General features: G+C 31.5%; 2 protein-coding genes across 6 annotated transcripts; both read left to right on the top strand.

Moving 5' to 3' along the window:
- Positions 1-1,786: 1,786 nt before the first annotated feature.
- Positions 1,787-6,302, top strand: LOC101263840 (calcium-dependent protein kinase 26-like). Of its 2 annotated transcripts, XM_069291178.1 has the most exons (8): positions 1,787-1,893; positions 2,540-3,489; positions 3,611-3,754; positions 3,845-3,997; positions 4,362-4,477; positions 4,567-4,734; positions 4,845-5,069; positions 5,798-6,302. In XM_069291178.1, the coding sequence occupies exons 2-8, from the start codon at positions 2,622-2,624 to the stop codon at positions 5,918-5,920; spliced, it is 1,797 nt and encodes a 598-aa protein (XP_069147279.1). In that variant the 5' UTR covers positions 1,787-1,893; positions 2,540-2,621; the 3' UTR covers positions 5,921-6,302. The 2 variants fall into 2 exon arrangements, with proteins under 2 accessions (XP_069147279.1, XP_019069281.1); XM_019213736.3 differs by lacking the exon at positions 1,787-1,893 and having other exon boundaries at positions 2,498-3,489.
- Positions 6,303-12,286: 5,984 nt separating this feature from the next.
- Positions 12,287-17,245, top strand: LOC101249396 (protein WVD2-like 4). Of its 4 annotated transcripts, none has more exons than XM_010317502.4 (9): positions 12,391-12,653; positions 13,921-14,048; positions 14,346-14,937; positions 15,025-15,077; positions 15,207-15,287; positions 15,397-15,481; positions 15,574-15,645; positions 15,743-15,850; positions 16,624-17,245. In XM_010317502.4, the coding sequence occupies exons 3-9, from the start codon at positions 14,359-14,361 to the stop codon at positions 17,044-17,046; spliced, it is 1,401 nt and encodes a 466-aa protein (XP_010315804.1). In that variant the 5' UTR covers positions 12,391-12,653; positions 13,921-14,048; positions 14,346-14,358; the 3' UTR covers positions 17,047-17,245. The 4 variants fall into 4 exon arrangements, with proteins under 4 accessions (XP_004228629.1, XP_010315804.1, XP_010315808.1 ...); XM_069291173.1 differs by lacking the exon at positions 12,391-12,653 and adding an exon at positions 12,677-12,841; XM_004228581.5 differs by lacking the exon at positions 13,921-14,048 and having other exon boundaries at positions 12,287-12,653.
- The last annotated feature ends 518 nt before the right edge of the window (positions 17,246-17,763 follow it).

The following is a 17,763-nucleotide window of genomic DNA, read 5'->3' as shown; positions in this document are numbered from 1 at the left end:
TAAAGATCTTGTAAAGTGAAATTTTTTGATATGAAATAAGATTAGCCGAGTCTCAAAATGGTTCCGGATTTAGGCGATAAAAATGAGGGATGTATAGAAAAGATATACAATGTACAGACATGATTTTGTTTACTCCACATATATACATATACATGTACATTTACATTATATATATATATATATATATATATATATATATATATATATATATATATATAATAATAATAAGAAGAAGAAGTCATAGTTTTTTTTTCTTTTATTGTTGAAACTGTCATAGTTGAAATTTATTCTGGCTTAAAACAATTTTAATGTCTTTTTTAATTTTAAATTATTGCTATATCAAAATGTTCCTTTATGTTAATGGAATTCCATATGTCCCATATAACATAAAATTTTCATTTTATATTAAGATATTTCTCTGTGTCAAGAAAATTCAACGGTTCAGATGTCAACAGAACGATTTATATATTTTTTTAAACTAGTTAAACCTCAACTAATAATCACAATTGTGAAAATTATGACAAATCTCAAGAAAAATCATAATAAATAATAAAAATATTTTTTTTGTCAATACATAGCATATAACTAATACATAAATTATTGTATTAATTATTTATTATATACTAAATATATATTGACGATAACTCTTATTATTACGATTAGACGGATGAATTTTCCTCCGGCGGAGGCCGGCGGCCGGCGGTAACAACTTTGTTTTAAATAGTCAAATATGACATTAAATTAATTAATTGAATACAAATCCAAAATTAATTAATTAAATTAAATAAATAGAATACAAAAAGCAAATAAAATAATAAAAAATTCAATCTAAGTAGTGGATTACCACTTTCCATAAGACTTGTCATTCTATTTTTCTATTTTATTTATTTATTATTATAAATAAATAGCAATAGAAGACTTTTAATTAATTATTTGGATATTTTTTCTTAGACCCCTATAACTTTGTTGACATATTCAAGAACACCCTCCAATTTTTTTGGATTAGTCTTTGAGTCGTTCAAATTTGTAAAAGACGAAAAAAATCAATTGATTACGTAAATAAAATATTTAAATTTGTGACACTCTATCGTCGTTTTACTTGAATATACCTTAAATGTTACTCTTATTTACTTTAATTATAGGCTCGATTAAACATTTTTGTCCATATTTGCGCATGTTATAAAGAAAATTAACATGTATAAGATAACTAAAACTAAAAGACGAGTGTAATAGATTTGTCGAATGTAACTGCATGAAATATTAAGGTTTTTGAACTTTATCGATATATTGTTCGATCAGTTTGATATTTCATTTCATGTTGATTTCAGAAGTTTCAAAGAAATTATTTTCATCTGACTAATCGAATCATAAACGAGACGTTTCATATGATCATTGAAGCAAAACTACATAATTTATAATAACTAAAACTAGAGGGAATAATATTATCAATTATTGAAAACTTTAGGGGGTTGAATTAATAATTATTTCCATTCATCCAAACACGTCTTAACAGAAAAAACTGCCATTTTTTCTCTCCTTGTTATTATCTTTGTCCCTCGAAAATTTCTCCTAAAATAATTATTTACAGAAAAAAAAAACCAAGAAAATTATAAATCCAAAAACCCTTTTCATTTCCCCTCTAAAATATAATTTTTAAAATTTATTTTAATTATCATTCATTTATTTATTTTCAAATTTAAAAAAGTCCCTTTTTTTTTTCTTACAAAGACTGAGTTTTTGTTGAAATTTTCTTCTTTATTACTCAAAAAAAAGGTTGGTGAATTTTATCATTGAATTCTTCAAAATACATTATATTATATTTTCTCTCAAAAGAGTTGTTCTCAAAAAATCTCATCTTTTTTTTTTGGCTCAAGAAGCTCAAAATTTCATATGGTATGTTCTACATTATTAATTTTGTTTGATTTTTAATTTAGAAACACGTTCGAGATTTGAACTTTATGAGTTCGAGTAAGTCTGAGTCAAAGTTACTAAAAAAAAACCTTAAGTTATTAACGGTGGCTCCAAGATTTGAATTTTCAAGTATGCGTAAAGTTGTATACACATCATTCAGACTCTACTCGTGAAATTTCACTGAGTAAAAGTTATTGTTGTTGAGTTAAAGCTAGAATCTTTTGAATTGTTCATGTTTTGTAAATTATTTGGAATTTTTAAGTTTATAGAGTTGAAACTTTACAAGGTCAAGTTTTTTTTTTTTCATTTCTTGAAGTGTGTGTTTGATGTTGACCTTTAATTGGTACCTACAAATTTCAAGAGTTGAAAAATTTTAGTTCTAAAGCATGTGAAGTATGTGGTGATGTTTGATGTTGACTATGTACTTTTTTTTACCGGAAAAAAATTATACTGTATATATCAGGTTAAAATTGTATCAGAAGTAGCGAGATTATACTGGATATTGTTGTTTTGTTGTTGTAAGTGGATGTTGAATTTGATTGATTTCTTCGTGTGTTTACTTGGTTATATATAAAATCCTGGCTCCGCTGCTGATGTCGGATTATCATTTTCTTGATTTGTTGAGTAGGTCATACATGTTTTACTTCTTCAAATACTATAAGGTCACCTCCTTTTGAGAGATGAGTAGCAATTAGTTTGTAGATATAGAGATGGGGAATAATTGTGTTCATGCAAAGATATCAAAGGATGGATTCTTTAGCTCGTCTTGGTGGTCGCGATCACCAGAAATGATCGCGTATGAGAAAAAGGAAAGTAGTTTTCAAGAAGGTGTTGATGTTGTTCAGAGTAATCCGCCTGAATTGGCGAAGATAGAGAGTAGGAAATCGGATGTAATAGGGACGGAACAGGTTATGATAGTAGTGACTGATGAAAAGAAAGACGCGTGGATGATTAAATCTGAAGAAATGATCACGATAACTGTTGATTTGAAACAGGAAAAGACGAGCAATGCTAAAACGAAGAAGAAGCCTCACAATGTGAAGAGAATGGCTAGTGCAGGGCTCCAAGTTGATTCTGTTTTGAAAACGAAAACAGGTCATCTAAAAGAGCATTATAATCTAGGGGAAAAACTCGGGCATGGACAATTTGGTACGACGTTTCTTTGTATAGAAAAGGGAACGGGGAAGAAGTATGCTTGTAAGTCTATAGCGAAAAGGAAGTTGTTGACAGACGAAGATGTGGATGATGTACGGAGAGAAATACAGATCATGCATCACTTGTCGGGGCATCAAAACGTCATTTCAATCAAAGGGGCTTATGAGGATGCCGTTGCAGTTCATGTTGTGATGGAGTTGTGTACTGGTGGAGAGCTCTTTGATCGGATTATTAAACGAGGGCATTACTCGGAGAGACAGGCTGCTGAGCTTGCAAGAACGATACTCGGGGTGGTAGAAGCTTGCCATTCTCTCGGAGTAATGCATCGAGACCTTAAGCCTGAAAATTTTCTCTTTGTCAATGAGGAAGAGGATTCACCTCTTAAGACTATAGATTTCGGGCTTTCAATGTTCTTCAAGCCAGGTATCTGTCGATTTTCCTTCATATTCTTTACTTTTATCGTTACGTAAATTCAGATGGAGGGAGTAATAGATTCCGTCCATCAAAAATGAACTTTTCAATAAGCTGAAGTTATGAACAACAGGACAAATATTCGATGACGTTGTTGGAAGTCCTTATTATGTTGCTCCAGAAGTACTTCGTAAGCGTTATGGTCCTGAGGCTGATATCTGGAGTGCAGGTGTCATAATTTACATTCTTCTAAGCGGTGTTCCTCCGTTTTGGGGTGGTAAGTTGATCTTTTAACGTCTCGTGAGATGCCACATTTTTCGTAGTTTTGCCAAAGTACAGAAATGAACATCTAATTATGTTTGAACAGAAAGTGAGGAGGAAATATTTGATGAGGTTTTACACGGTGATATTGACTTCGATTTAGATCCTTGGCCTAAAATCTCTCAAGGTGCGAAAGACTTGGTCAGAAGAATGCTAATCCGAGACCCCAAAAAACGACTAACAGCACATGAAGTTTTATGTGAGTCATCATTTATCTGTAACTAATCTGTTTCGTGAGTCGGGAGAACATAGCATTTAGAGTTTTCGTTCTGTTTGTTTTGGTAATCGTGAGCCCCTTATAGTATTACACATCTTTCAGTATATAGTTAACTAAAGACGTAAATTTCTGATTGAAGAAAGATAAACAACTCTCTATGTTGAGTAGTTTGTTATGTTATACGAGTTTACTCGTCTGAAAGCATCTGAAAGTGAAACGATAAACTGTAAAGAGCTAAATGCAGTAATGTTGGCACCTCGGTGCACAAAACATCCCGTGTTAGCAGGGTCCCTGAACTTGTTTTAAAGTTGCTTTTTTTTTGTTGTTGTTGTATTCACTTTTGTAGGTCATCCGTGGGTGCAAATTGACGGCGTGGCCCCAGATAAGCCTCTCGATTCTGCAATATTTACGCGCTTAACACAGTTTTCTGCTATGAACAAGTTGAAGAAAATGGCTATCAGGGTAGGTTAACGTATCTATACAGTGTAATTTTCCAACAATACATGTGGTTTGCGACTGCTAGTACACTAACATGTAGTTTTACTATTCAGGTTATTGCAGAGAGACTTTCGGAAGAGGAAATCGCTGGCTTGAAAGAGATGTTCAAAATGATTGACACAGATAACAGTGGCCAAATTACGTTCGATGAACTAAAGATAGGATTGAAGAAATTTGGAACTAATCTTAACGAATCAGAGATACGCGATTTGATGAAGGCTGTAAGTAATTGCTGATGCATTTCCTTCCAGTGTTTGTTCAAAAATTACGCCACGCTTGTTATGAACAGTTTAGATTTAGCTAATATCGAAGAAACTATGCAACATTTTAGGCGGACATTGACAATAGTGGAACGATTGACTATGGGGAATTCGTTGCTGCAATGTTACACGCCAACAAAATCGAGAAGGAAGATTATCTGTTTGCAGCTTTCTCATATTTCGACAAAGATGGAAGCGGATATATTACAGCTGATGAACTTCAAAAGGCTTGTGAGGAATTCGGTATCGAAGATGTTCACTTGGAAGAAATAATACAAGAAGCTGATCAAGACAATGTAAGTCCTCTGGCATTTTTTCACTCCTTAACAACACATGAAACTTTGATATCGATCGATGAGATTGCATAAAACCAGTAATCTGGTTTTGACTTGGCACGGAGTTTAAGAAAGTAAAAAAAACTTTTGAATCTTGTGTTTTTATACTAAAGATACGTAGAAAACAGGCCACTTGGAACGTTGACATGAAAGGGTTTTCAAAAAAGGAAGATATTTTTTTTGAAACGGACTAAAAAGGAAAGTAAGACAAACAAATTGAAACAGAAGGGATAGTAAACGATTTCTTTGAGAAACTCGTAGCTTGATAGGTCAAGAAAATGTATTTTTACGAAAACTGCTTATAGAGAGTAGTCTTCAATGATGACAAAGAATGATAATTCTGTTTCGAAGACATACAATGTGACAAGACACCAGCAATTGTTTACTCCATAGGGCCGTCTCATCAGTTGTAGAGTTTGGTGGACCGGAGAGAAGTGTCACGATACATATATGTACAGAAACATTTAGACATCTTAGGCCACTAGTGTTGAAATGTCAGCTGATGAAAACGAACACAAGTTGGATTGTTCAACAACACAAGTTGCTTATCGAACAATAGTTCATGTGTCTCCCATAACTTAGCTAGTGTTTCGGGTTTGTTCTCTTTGTATAACAATCCAGTACGTTTAAATTCTAAATCCGTCTCTGACTGAGTGTACATTGATACTTATGCCCTTTTAACCTTTCAGGATGGACGGATAGATTATAACGAGTTTGTGGCCATGATGCACAAAGGAAATGCAGATTTAGGTAAGAAACGACTACCAAATAATTTCAACATCGGATATAGGGAGCCGATGTTGGCTTGTTGACAAGAGCGGATATAGGGTGTAACATAGCTTTGAATCAAGATCCTATATATGTACAAAAGTTAAAATTCAGAAGACGATTACTAGCACTTGAGGTCTTTGGCGTCATAGAATCTTGAGCTCGTACAGGTCAAATCCTGAATCCGTCTCTGTTTGTCGATACATGTTTTCAAGATGTATAGAAGTGTAGTAGGTTTAAACATAACATTTGATGCTGGCACATAGCAAATGCCAGCTCTTTTTCATATATAGTCTTTGAGTTATGGCTTATTTGTTTTGCCAGTTCAATGTTTAGTCCTAAAAGATATAAACAACTAATAAAAAAGATAGGTTGTACTCTTTTTGTATTATATTTCAAGGAAGTATAGATAAATGGTTGTCACCATTTCTCCTTTGTCTTTTTTTTTTTTTATAATTTGTATAGATTATCAATCAGAGCCTCGAAGCAATGATAAAGTTATCTTCGTGTGATTTATAGGTCACAAATTCGATCGTGTTGTCATTCACGCTTTTTCTTGGAGTATGTTAAATACATCCTCTTTTTTTGGGGGGTGGGGGGGTGGGGGTGTACGGTTTTTTTTTAAGATAGTGTGTGAATATTAGATGTTTTGTGCATTTGGTTGCCCGAGAGGATATATTATTTTTCAAGGAAGTAAAGATAGGGTTGTCACCATTTGTTCTTTTCCCCCTTTTTTAATTTGTTATACTCATGATTAAGGGAGTTTTGAAGCAACGGTAAACTATTATCTTCGTAACCTATAGGTTATACGTTCGAGCTATGGAATCACGAGTGATACTTGTGTCAACGTAGGTTACATATATTACTCCTTTTGGGGTACAAGTACAACCTTTTCCTCGGACCTACACGAACATGAGATGCTTTCTCATCGGAATATCCTTGTTGTACTGATTATGAAAGGGAACCTCGGAACAACAATAGAGTTATATTCATGTGACCTATAGGTCAAAGTTGGACTTGGAACATTGGAAGCATCAGGGTAGACGACTTATTTTACATCCTTTTTCCAATACAATCTGTTTCCCGATCATATAAAAACGTAAAATATTTCGTGCATCAAACTATCCATTACTAATTATCTTCAAACAGTCTAGTTTACACCTTTATTCCCCATATTTGTGGAATATGTCAATTATTACTAGATAATTTGCTTCTAATTAAACTAAGTTATTTAACCACTTATTGGACTCACCTTTAATTATTAATTAAATCAAGAATAGTATGCTAATCATTATTATACTTAAATTGATATGACCAAATTATTGAAATTAATCACTAATCTTTCAATGTATTATAAATTATAACAAGTTAGTATCATGTTGGAGAAAATTAGAGAATAAAAATTATTGCAAACTAATCAACTTTGATAATGCAAATCCTAGTGGGGTGTACAAATCATGCTTTAATTGCACTTTCAAACCTAATGTATCTTATAATTGGCCCAAAATCTGTCTAATCAAAGTGATTAACTTAAATAATTTGTATAATAAAAAATAAAGTTTGGTCCAACCTTATTTAATTAATTAAGGAGAAAAGTGAAGTCATTATCTTTTTAAAAGGTTAAATTTTTTTTTTTTTTACTATTAAACATTTATAGTAATTGCAAGTAACAACCTTCATTATATTAATGTTGACTGGTAAATATTTATTTTCACTCGATATTTAAATCAGATCAGTAAATATAAGACAAGTGTCTTGTATATACGTAGGCATATATATAATTTAGTCATTGTTAAGGGATTTGTATTCTTACTTTAAATTACTTGATTTGATAAAAAAATCGAGTGGAGGTAAATATTTATTATAATGATAAATAGATAGCTTAATAGATTTGCGGTCCCTTAAATTTGCCAGTAGATTAAACTAGAACGCTTAGAGTTATCGATTATTTCAATTGAATACGTGATAAGACATTTTATTTAAAATTATAAATGTGTTGAAAAATAATGTAAGTGTAAAATAATTGAAGCCCCCAAAGGATATAAAATATTAACAAAAATTTCAAAACGGTATATAAAATTTTATATTAACCAAAATGGCAAAATCGCTGCTACTGCAACGATTTTGCAAAATGTGGTTTTTTTTTTTAAAAAAAAAAATCAAATCGCTACCTAGGCAGTGATTTTTAATTTTTTAAAGGCAGCGATTTTCTAAAAAAAATTTATACCCTTTACTCCGGACTCAAAAATTTTCCGATGGAGGAAATCGCTGTTGTTTCAACGATTTTATCGTTTTGATTAACATAAAATTTATATATCGTTTTATAATTTTTGTTAATATTTTATACCTTTAGGCTCCGAACTTAAAATAATTTGACTCTAAAAATGTTAGGACAAGAGCCATATGATGAAAACTATGGAAGATAAAGAAGAAAAATATAAAAATCAATAATTGAAATGAATCCAATGCTTCAAAGATTATGTTATAACAAACTACAGCAAATAACACAGGTCCAAATAATTGTAGCATGACATATAAAATTCATTTTTTATTTGTAATACGAAATTTTGAATTTAAGTTTTATGAGTAATAAATATATAAGCAGATGACATTTTTTTAACAGATCTTACGTAATATGAATTTAAATTAGTTAAAATTTCAAAACTCATATCAAACGCCAAGTAAAAAAAAAACGTAGATACAAATATCAGTAAGAAACACTGAAGGGTGTGGCTTAATAGTCAATAAAGTGAGTTTAGAATCCTGAGGTCTCGAGTTCAAATTTCAAACGAGACCAAAAAAACTAAATAATTTCTTCTCATCTATCCTACTTTTAATGGACAGAGTCATCTGATAATATCTATTAGTCGAAGTGCACGTATAACAAATCAGCAAAAATTATAGTAAAATGAATAAGATCTCCTTCGTTAATTAATATTTTAGATCAATATTTTTTAGTGAATCTTATACGATATAAATCTAATTTTAAAATTTAAATATCGAACATAAAAAAAAAAATTCTTAGTTGTCATTTTGGAAAGTATTGTTATTAATGGAGACAATATAGCATGTGGCTTTTAACTCATTTGGCCTTTCTCAATCATTATTTAACAATATGGTTATTTTCTCAATGATTTTAGATATTTTAAGATTCCAAAGTGTAACGAACGATACATATAAAATTAAAATAAAAGATATATTATCGATTATTAATAATACATATAAATATTTTTTTTTTAAAAACCCAGATCTGAACATAAATAATTTTATAGGAATTAGTAGTAGTATATAGAGCAAGTATAACATTTCATTATATAAGTAAACACCTGTTAATATTTTTATTGTCATGTTAAAATCCAAATTAAGATGGCAAACAATAAATTTTAAAAAAAATCATAAATATATTTTTATGATTTTAAACCAAAACTAATTTAGTGTAATCAATTCTCATAAAATCATGGCCAAACAATAAAAATTTATCGCTAATCTTATTTAATAGTTATTGATAATTAATGAATTATAAAGAAATCTTATTTAGCTATAAGATATATTTATAATAAGTTTAGTTAACTAAAAAGAACAAAAAATACGATAATATTATAATATCGTAATATAATCCACAAGTGCGATATAGAAAGGTTGAGTGAGTATATATATATATTGTCTTATATCTATCGTGAGAAGGTAGAAAGATTGTTTCTGATGGTAATATATTAAAATCGTCGTTCCTCTTTTGATATAAAATAAAATAATTAAAAAAATTCAAAGTATTAAAAACTTTCTATTATTATAAAAAAATTAATATATTTTTTTATATTAATTGAATACAAAGGATTACACAAAATCCCATATTTTTGTGTAAATTCCTATAAAACTGGAAAAATAATTTAAATAAAAAAATCAACGACTGAGATTTATTTAAACTCAACAGATCCATCGTTAGATTAAACTCACGCCGAACGGTGGTTGAGACATGTTGATTATGGGCCCCCTTATAGAAAACGTGGGACCCACTCACGTTCTACAGTCTGCCACATTGGCACTTTCATTTTTTTTATTTTTTTTGACACGGTGTTCCGTACTCACGTTAGCTCGATTATTTCAAATTCATGTTAGAAAGTCTTAGTTAATAGAGTGAAACCCATCTTCTATAACAGCTGATTCTAAAATTCGATTCTTTCCAATTGCACAGTCAGATTGTTAACGATTATGATTTATGTTGAATCAATGATTTTTTATGTTATATTATATATTTTCTATTGATAATATTTCTCTATACTAGCCAACAGAGTATTAACAAAATCGACTTTGTTATAGAAAAGTTTGATTGTATTTCTTATACGTATTTGATGCATGTTTTAAAACTCAAGTAATCTAGATTTTTCGTGAAAAAAATCATTTTAAAGGTAAAATGTTTTTTATCAATCGAGGATTCTAATTTTAGGATATAAATTTGAAAATCTAGTTAATAATACTTTTTATCATATTTTTTAGAACCATATACTAATAACTTTTGTTATTTTAGATCCATGAAGTTGATGAATTGACCATTTTGACCCTTTACTTATCCAAATAGGCCATTTTTACTCACAATAGAATTTACGGAAAAGGGGATTTTTAAATTATAATTTTTTTTACTATATTCCATGATAATTAATAGGTTAAAATTAAGAATATTAATTGCTAATAAATGAAATTGTGGTCCAAAATTTTGTCATTTATTAATTGACTTTTACAATATTCCAAAAAAAGAAAAATATCAACTCAATAAAATGTTGGACAATTTTTGCTCCATTTATTTTTCCAAATAGAAAACATACAATTACTAACTTGTTTTAGTAGATAAGTTTGTGATGAGGTTTGGCATTATTATAATTATTTATTATTTCATATATAAAGTTTTATCATGTGTGCAAGTCTTCAAAGAGGTATAATAACATAGTTGACAATATTCTTGTTTGATTTTATTTTTAAAAAATAATATTATAGTTTTTTTATTTATTGGGTTGATTAATTCAAATTCGTGTCACTTAGGGATTCATTAGAAAAAGGAAAAAAAAAATTCCTATTGAGACTTTTCAGATACAATTAACTAATCTTTTATATTATGAAAAAATATTTAAAGACTATTTTTTATTGCTATATTTTCATATTTTTTTCAAGAAATAGACGATAGAATTTAAATACTGGCCTAAAAAGGAATATTTGCATAGATTTATATAAAAAAAATTATTTCAAAAAGCTGGAAATTTAAATTTCTGAATTAAGTTCTTTAAAATAAACAACTATACAAATCATATAGTTAATTTATTATTATAAGATATATTATATTGGTAGGATTCCTTGTTTTCATAGGATTCTTTTGTCATCAAATAGTTAGACCATTTCAAGATATTACAATAATTATTAGAAAATTTGTAAGACCCTCTCCAATAAAATAAAAATAATTACTAGTTAAATATTAATATGAGTTGTGGTGAAATAATTTGAGATTTTTTTTTAATTTTAATCAGTAATCTCGAGTTTAAGTCTCTCGAAATAAAAAATAATTATGTTGATAGCTCATTGTTCTAAAAAATGAGCTTAGCAATGTGTAAACTCAAATTTTAATCGTTTATAATACAGATATTGAACACAAGATTGAAAATAAAAAAAAAATCAAATTTTATTATACTCCTCTTGAAAAGGATATTGGATTAACGTGTTCTCCACATGCTGACTTTTGGAGCAAAATTAACTATAATTACAAAAAAATATCCATTAATGAAATATAATAATCAAATCTTGTTGTTAATTATTGATGACTTATATACTATTTTTACTATTTTGTGAGTAAGTTGGACCAAATTTATGTTGATTAAGATAATTTAGAGTTCTAAAGATAAAAATGTTTAAAAGCTATTTTAATTTTATGTTATCTTATACGATATATTTAAATAACTAAAAAAATCAACTTGGAAAGAGAAAATTTAACTAAATCAATTTGTTTTTGATTTGAATTAGATGTCATTTTAAAAAAAATTTAAATCAAAATCGAATAATGTAAATCATATAAAAAATTGAATTATTAACTAAGCTAATGCTTGGTCATACATAGATTTTGGACCGTTTTTGATGATTTATTAACTATCCGATCATGAAATTTTGATTAGATTTTCAAAATTGAATTTAGAATTTGCGTTTTAGTAGAAATTTTACTTCCACTTATAAACAACAATAACTTTAATGTAACAGAATAAATGTGGTCTGAAGAAATTAAGTGTATCAGACCTTACTCTTAACTTCAAAAAGATAGATGCATTATTTTCAAAAGATACTCGTCAGATCATATTGAAAAAAAGACAATAACAACACACCAAAATAATCAAATGTCGAGTGTTCAAACACAACTTCCGGAAAAAAACTCAAATATTCAAGTTTTGAAATGTTAACTTCAAAACTTACGAACAAACGAGAGCTTAAAACAAAAAAGAAAGGTCTAATGTATAAAATATTCTAAATTATTGAAATTTCTGAGACACACTTTCGATGGTTCGTTCTAAGATTTCCCAAAATGGAAAAGGGAAAAAAAAAATTTACTTCCCAAACCTTTAATTTTTTTTTTCAACTCCCATTGAACACAACCATCCTCTCTGTCTGTCCACTTTTTTGTTTTTCTACTATTTCTAACACACAACTTTACATTTTGAATTCTTTGAGTCATAATTGATTTGTACAATTCAACAAAGAAGAAAAATTTGCCACCAGTCAGTACTCAAAATCCTTGTAGACAAAAAGGTACTATTCACTCCTTTCTTCTCAACACATTCCTTTGCTATTTTGGTTTTTTTTCAAGACTGTACCTTTCACTGTTTTTTTTACTCAATTCTGTTGGATCTTTGTGTTTTTCTTACTTTTTGTGAGATTTTATGATTTGGGTGTTCCATATTTTTGCTTCTGGGAAGTGGGATTTGGTTATCCTTTAGGTAGTGTTTGGTTGGTTCTTGAATTGTTTGTTGAATTTACAGTGTCAAGTTTCTTACTTTTATGGGATTTTTATGAGGTGTGTGTTCCAGTTTTTGCTTCTGGGAAGTGGGATTTGGTTAGCTTTTAGGCATTGTTTGGTTGGTTTTTGAACTGTTTGTTGAATTTACAGTGTCAAGTTTCTTACTTTATGATTTGGTTAGCTTTTAGGCATTGTTTGGTTGGTTCTTGAACTGTTTGTTGAAAATATAGTGTCAAGTTTCTTACTTTCATGGGATTTTATGATTTGGGTGTTCCATATTTTTGCTTCTGGGAAGTGAGATATAGTTAGCTTTTAGGCACTGTTTGGTTGGTTCTTGAATTTGCAGGGTCAAGTTTCTTACTTTTATGGGATTTTATGAGGTGACTATTCCATTTTTTGGTTCTGGGAAGTGGGATTTGGTTCCCTTTTAGGCATTGTTTGGTTGGTTTTTGAACTGTTTGTTGAATTTATAGTGTCAAGTTTCTTACTTTATGGGGTGCTATGAGGTGAGTGTTCCATTTTTTGGTTCTGGGAAGTGGGATTTGGTTAAGCTTTTAGGCATTGTTTGGTTGGTTTTTGAACTGTTTGTTGAATTAACAGTGTCAAGTTTCTTACTTTATGGGATTTTATGAGGTGAGTATTCCATTTTTTGGTTCTGGGAAGTGGGATTTGGTTAGCTTTTAGGCATTGTTTGGTTGGTTCTTGAACTGTTTGTTGAATTTAAAGTGTCATGTTTCTTACTTTTATGGGATTTTTATGAGGTGGGTATTCCAGCTTTTGCTTCTGGGAAGTGGGATTTGGTTAGCTTTTAGGCATTGTTTGGTTGGTTCTTGAGTTGTGTGTTGAATTTGCAGTGTCAAGTTCTTGATTGTTGAAAAGTTCTGGTTATTTCCTGTGTCTACAAGTGTTGAATATGCTTTTTCAAAAGTTAATTGCCCTTGATTTATTAGGCAGATCCAGGATTTTTAATTTATGTGTTCTGAACTACAATTCATTTTGCTTAGTTCTTAATAACTTATTTATACGTATTAATTGATTTTTTCCTTAACACAAATATAGTGTTCAAGTCGAAGTTGGTAGGTTCTGCTGAACTCGTAATTTGCAAAGTGGCTCCGCCCATGCCTTGAAGCTTGTCCCTCTTCTGGTGTTATATAGTAGGTTGGGTGTTTGGAGTCCACGACTGACTTGTAAGTCTTCAGTTAGTCCGTTGAAGTCAGACTTGGTTGCCCTTTATGCCATGTTTGGTTGGTTCTTGAATTGTCTTTGATGGTTGAAACTTGTGGTTATTTGTGAAAAAAGATTGAAAATTGTCATATGGGTTGTGTTTCTTTTTCCTTACATTTATGTGTTTTGTCATTTTCTTTGAAGATTTTTATAGAAGAAAGTGACTTGTTTGTGAAGTGTTAGTTTGTGTAGTTTCTTCTTATAGTTGTTGGTTCTATATAAAGTTTTGATTTTTCTTGTGGATTTTGTCTCTGTGTTAGATATTTCGGATAAATGGAGTCTGAAAACGGGGTTCCAGTTGAAGAGGAAAAGATTGTTGTGGTTGAAAAGAATTTGGATATGAGTAAGGAGGAGGAGAATGTGAATGAAAAGAAGGCAAATGCAAATGAGGAAAAGGCTGACGAAGCACCTAATGTATCAGTGGTCAAAACTGAACTGTCTCGAAATGCTCCGAAGAGCAAAGGGTCGAGTCAAAAAAAGCTTGCTACTGGTGGAACTACAAAGAACAATAAGATGGTGAAGGATCAGGCTAGTTTAAGAGCAACAGCTGCATTGACTCGTTCAAATAAGGCGAGTCAATCGCAGAGCCTGTCGTTCCCTTCACGAGGTGTTAGTTCTGATGTAATGAGGAGGAGCATTGATGTGTATCCAAAGAAATCGGATGTCAAGGAACTGAAAACAAAGGGGGTTAAGAATGAGACTTCACATTCGAAGGGATCATTGGCTTCTAGTTCGAATCCGGCTATCAGGGGTGTATCTGGTGGAGTCTTGAAGAATGCAAACACAAATGGAGGTGTTGCAACCAATAGGAGGACAACTATTGCAGCTGGCCCGAGTCTCCGACAATCTATGGTATCGACCCTCGTTATATATTTGCATTTACGTTGTTTGATAGATGGTTTATATCACTGTGTCTCTAACCTGTTTTTTCTTTATCAGTCCGGGAAGTCTCTTACAGCTAATGGAAACACAAAGAAAGCTACATCTGAAGTGTAAGTGAATTTGTTGTTTGCATTTTTTAATCTACGCTTGTTGTGTATAGCATCAATTTTTTTACTTGATATTATGTTTCATTTGCTAAGAATTTTTCTTCAGTTGAGTTATTTCTTTGTGTACTGCAGATCGAATGACGAAAACAAGAAACCTACTAAAACTGAATTGCCTGTTAAAGAGGACGAGGATGCTCGTTCTACTACTTCCTCGTACTGCTTTTATTCTTGCAACTACTTTCATTCTGTCGTTCCATTGGTTTGTTTGTCATCTTTCATGTTCTTGGCCAATTGAATCTCCTTTTGTTTCTGTTGTTACCAGGAGTACCACTCCCCGTGGACAACGAAGGGCCAGTATTGCTGGATTTTCCTTCAGGTTGGAAGAACGTGCCGAAAAACGGAAGGAGGTTTGTCGTTCTGCACTTCTTTCTTGTTTATCAATGAGGGAATGTAACTTTATATGCAAAGCTAAGTAGTACAAGGTTTCTTTCTTCGTTAGTTCTTGGCGAAGATAGAAGAGAAGATACAGGCAAAGGAAGAGGAAAAGAATAACTTGCAAGCAAAATCCAAGGTTGGTTCGAAATATATCAAGTTTTCCCGGTTAACTATTTAAGATCTAGTTTCGCCTTAACCCTTTTTTTTTCCTCGGAATTTGGGATATGATACAGGAAAACCAAGAGGCGGAGATTAAGCAATTGAGGAAGAGCTTGACATTTAAAGCTACACCAATGCCGAACTTTTACAAGGAACCTCCTCAAAAAGTTGAGCTCAGGAAGGTAATGTATTGATCTTAGGTATCCCCTGTTGACACACTGGTTCATTACTTTCGGAGAACACATTAATGTGTTAGCTTCGACATCCTCGTGCGGGGAAAACCTTAATCTTCTGCATGACTTGACATGTCAAAATTATAGTGTGAGCTTCAGAATTTAACAAGAAGTCATTACTAGTAGAACTTTTACTTCCGAAAATTCTTCCGAGATAGTAGATTATAGTGATGACGAAGACATTGTCCATGAAAAGGATCCATCCCACTGCTCCCAACAGGATGCCCTCTAGTGATAGATAGGCACTGTGGCCACCGTGGGGATCCTCCTCGCTGCCCCGACAGGATGGGACATTAGGAGACCCCAGCATGCATAGGATTTTTAGCATAACTTCTGATTATACTAGGAATTCTACATGTTCAAATTCCTCATTACATTTCCCAATTGTCGTGTCTTTTTAATCGATACTTGAGGGCAAACCTTGTGAGAGATCAGGGACTTGTAATAGGGAAACAATGTGCCTCCATCTAATGTACGTAATACGTATAATCAGTAGGCTTTCGATGATACAGATTCTTGACCACAATGAGCAGAATTTAAAAAAAAAAAAGAAGATTCTGATTTCATTACTGAGCAATTCTTAATTGTGTTTGTGTAGTCTCATAATAAACCAAGTATTCATCTAATTCGTGTCTCGGAGTAAAAACATATGCTTACAGAGTTTGAGGCTACTATATTAACTTCCCGTGTTATGTGTTGAAGTTTCATGCTTTCATGTACAGATACCGACAACACGTGCTGTATCTCCTAAGCTCGGAAGAAACAAGAACTCCACATCTACAACCAACAGCTCCGAAAGTGGAGGATCGTGTTTCAGTCCAAGAGTTGTGAACAAAGAACAGGTAAAGTCACCCCGGGCTATGCTGTCAACGAGCAATAAAGTCACCGGTGCATCAAAAGGGAAGCCTATTGAAACCAAGAAGACAATGAAAAGTTCCTCAACTACTAAAACTAAAGGGAAAGCTGTTGCAACAAAATCAAAACCTGCTGAAGCAAAGGCGTTGGACGAGAACATTTGTGATGAGAAATCAAAAGAAATGATCGAACCTGATGAAAGGTCCGCGATGAATCCAGCAGACAACAATGCAGAGAAACCGCCAAATGCTATTGTTATGCCATCAGCTCGAGTCACTGTTGAAGGTTAACGAATTCAAGGAAGTTCTAACGCCCGCTGTATTCACATATATCTCTCTCTCTATATATATAGGTTTCTTTTTTTGGAATTTTTGGAAATTTTATGCTTCATTTTAAGTTGTGAATACATTGTTGTATGTTTTGTGTTTATAAGTTGTATATGTTGGTTCAAAATTTATTTTGATATATATGTTCTTTTCTATCTTTAAATGAATGTGTCACTCTGAGTTTCAACATCTGTTTTTTCATTTTCTAAACATATAGTTAGTTCTTAAATTTTACATCATCGGAAACAACCTCTCTACCTTTGAACTAGAAGTTGGAGTCGATGTCTAGAGGATCGCCATATAACACTTGCTTTGCCACTACTCATGACGGATCATCATGAGTTGGATGTTTGTACGAGGAAAAATTACACAAATACACAATTTAAGATATTGTAATCTTTAAAGGGAAAAAGGTCAAATATACTCCCGAACTATCGTAAATGGTATGCAGATACCCTCCTTCATACTTTTGGAACATTAGTGCTCTTGCCGTCCAAAAACTAGAGTGTATACTCCCTTCACTCTAACGGAAGATTAAATAGGGACACGTGACACAATCTTATGTATCGATTCGATGTCTGGTTGGTAGATAAGAGCATGGCACGTGTATGTCCGTTAATATAAAGGGCATATACGCTCTAATATTTGGACGACAGGAACATCAATGTCCCAAAAGTATGA

The sequence above is a fragment of the Solanum lycopersicum genome, chromosome 1, assembly GCF_036512215.1.
Source record: "Solanum lycopersicum chromosome 1, SLM_r2.1".
In the NCBI taxonomy this organism is placed as follows: Eukaryota; Viridiplantae; Streptophyta; class Magnoliopsida; order Solanales; family Solanaceae; genus Solanum; species Solanum lycopersicum.
Note: the sequence above shows the minus strand (reverse complement) of the source record. Positions and strands in the feature narration are given on the sequence as shown.

Coding starts and splice junctions, on each gene's coding strand:
- LOC101263840 (XM_069291178.1), top strand. CDS start 2,622: ATGGGGAATAATTGTGTTCATGCAAAGATATCAAAGGATGGATTCTTT. Junction 4,735..4,844: donor TACGCGATTTGATGAAGGCT/GTAAGTAATTGC, acceptor GCAACATTTTAG/GCGGACATTGACAATAGTGG. Junction 5,070..5,797: donor AAGAAGCTGATCAAGACAAT/GTAAGTCCTCTG, acceptor TTAACCTTTCAG/GATGGACGGATAGATTATAA.
- LOC101249396 (XM_004228581.5), top strand. CDS start 14,359: ATGGAGTCTGAAAACGGGGTTCCAGTTGAAGAGGAAAAGATTGTTGTG. Junction 14,938..15,024: donor CGAGTCTCCGACAATCTATG/GTATCGACCCTC, acceptor TTTCTTTATCAG/TCCGGGAAGTCTCTTACAGC. Junction 15,482..15,573: donor GTGCCGAAAAACGGAAGGAG/GTTTGTCGTTCT, acceptor TTTCTTCGTTAG/TTCTTGGCGAAGATAGAAGA.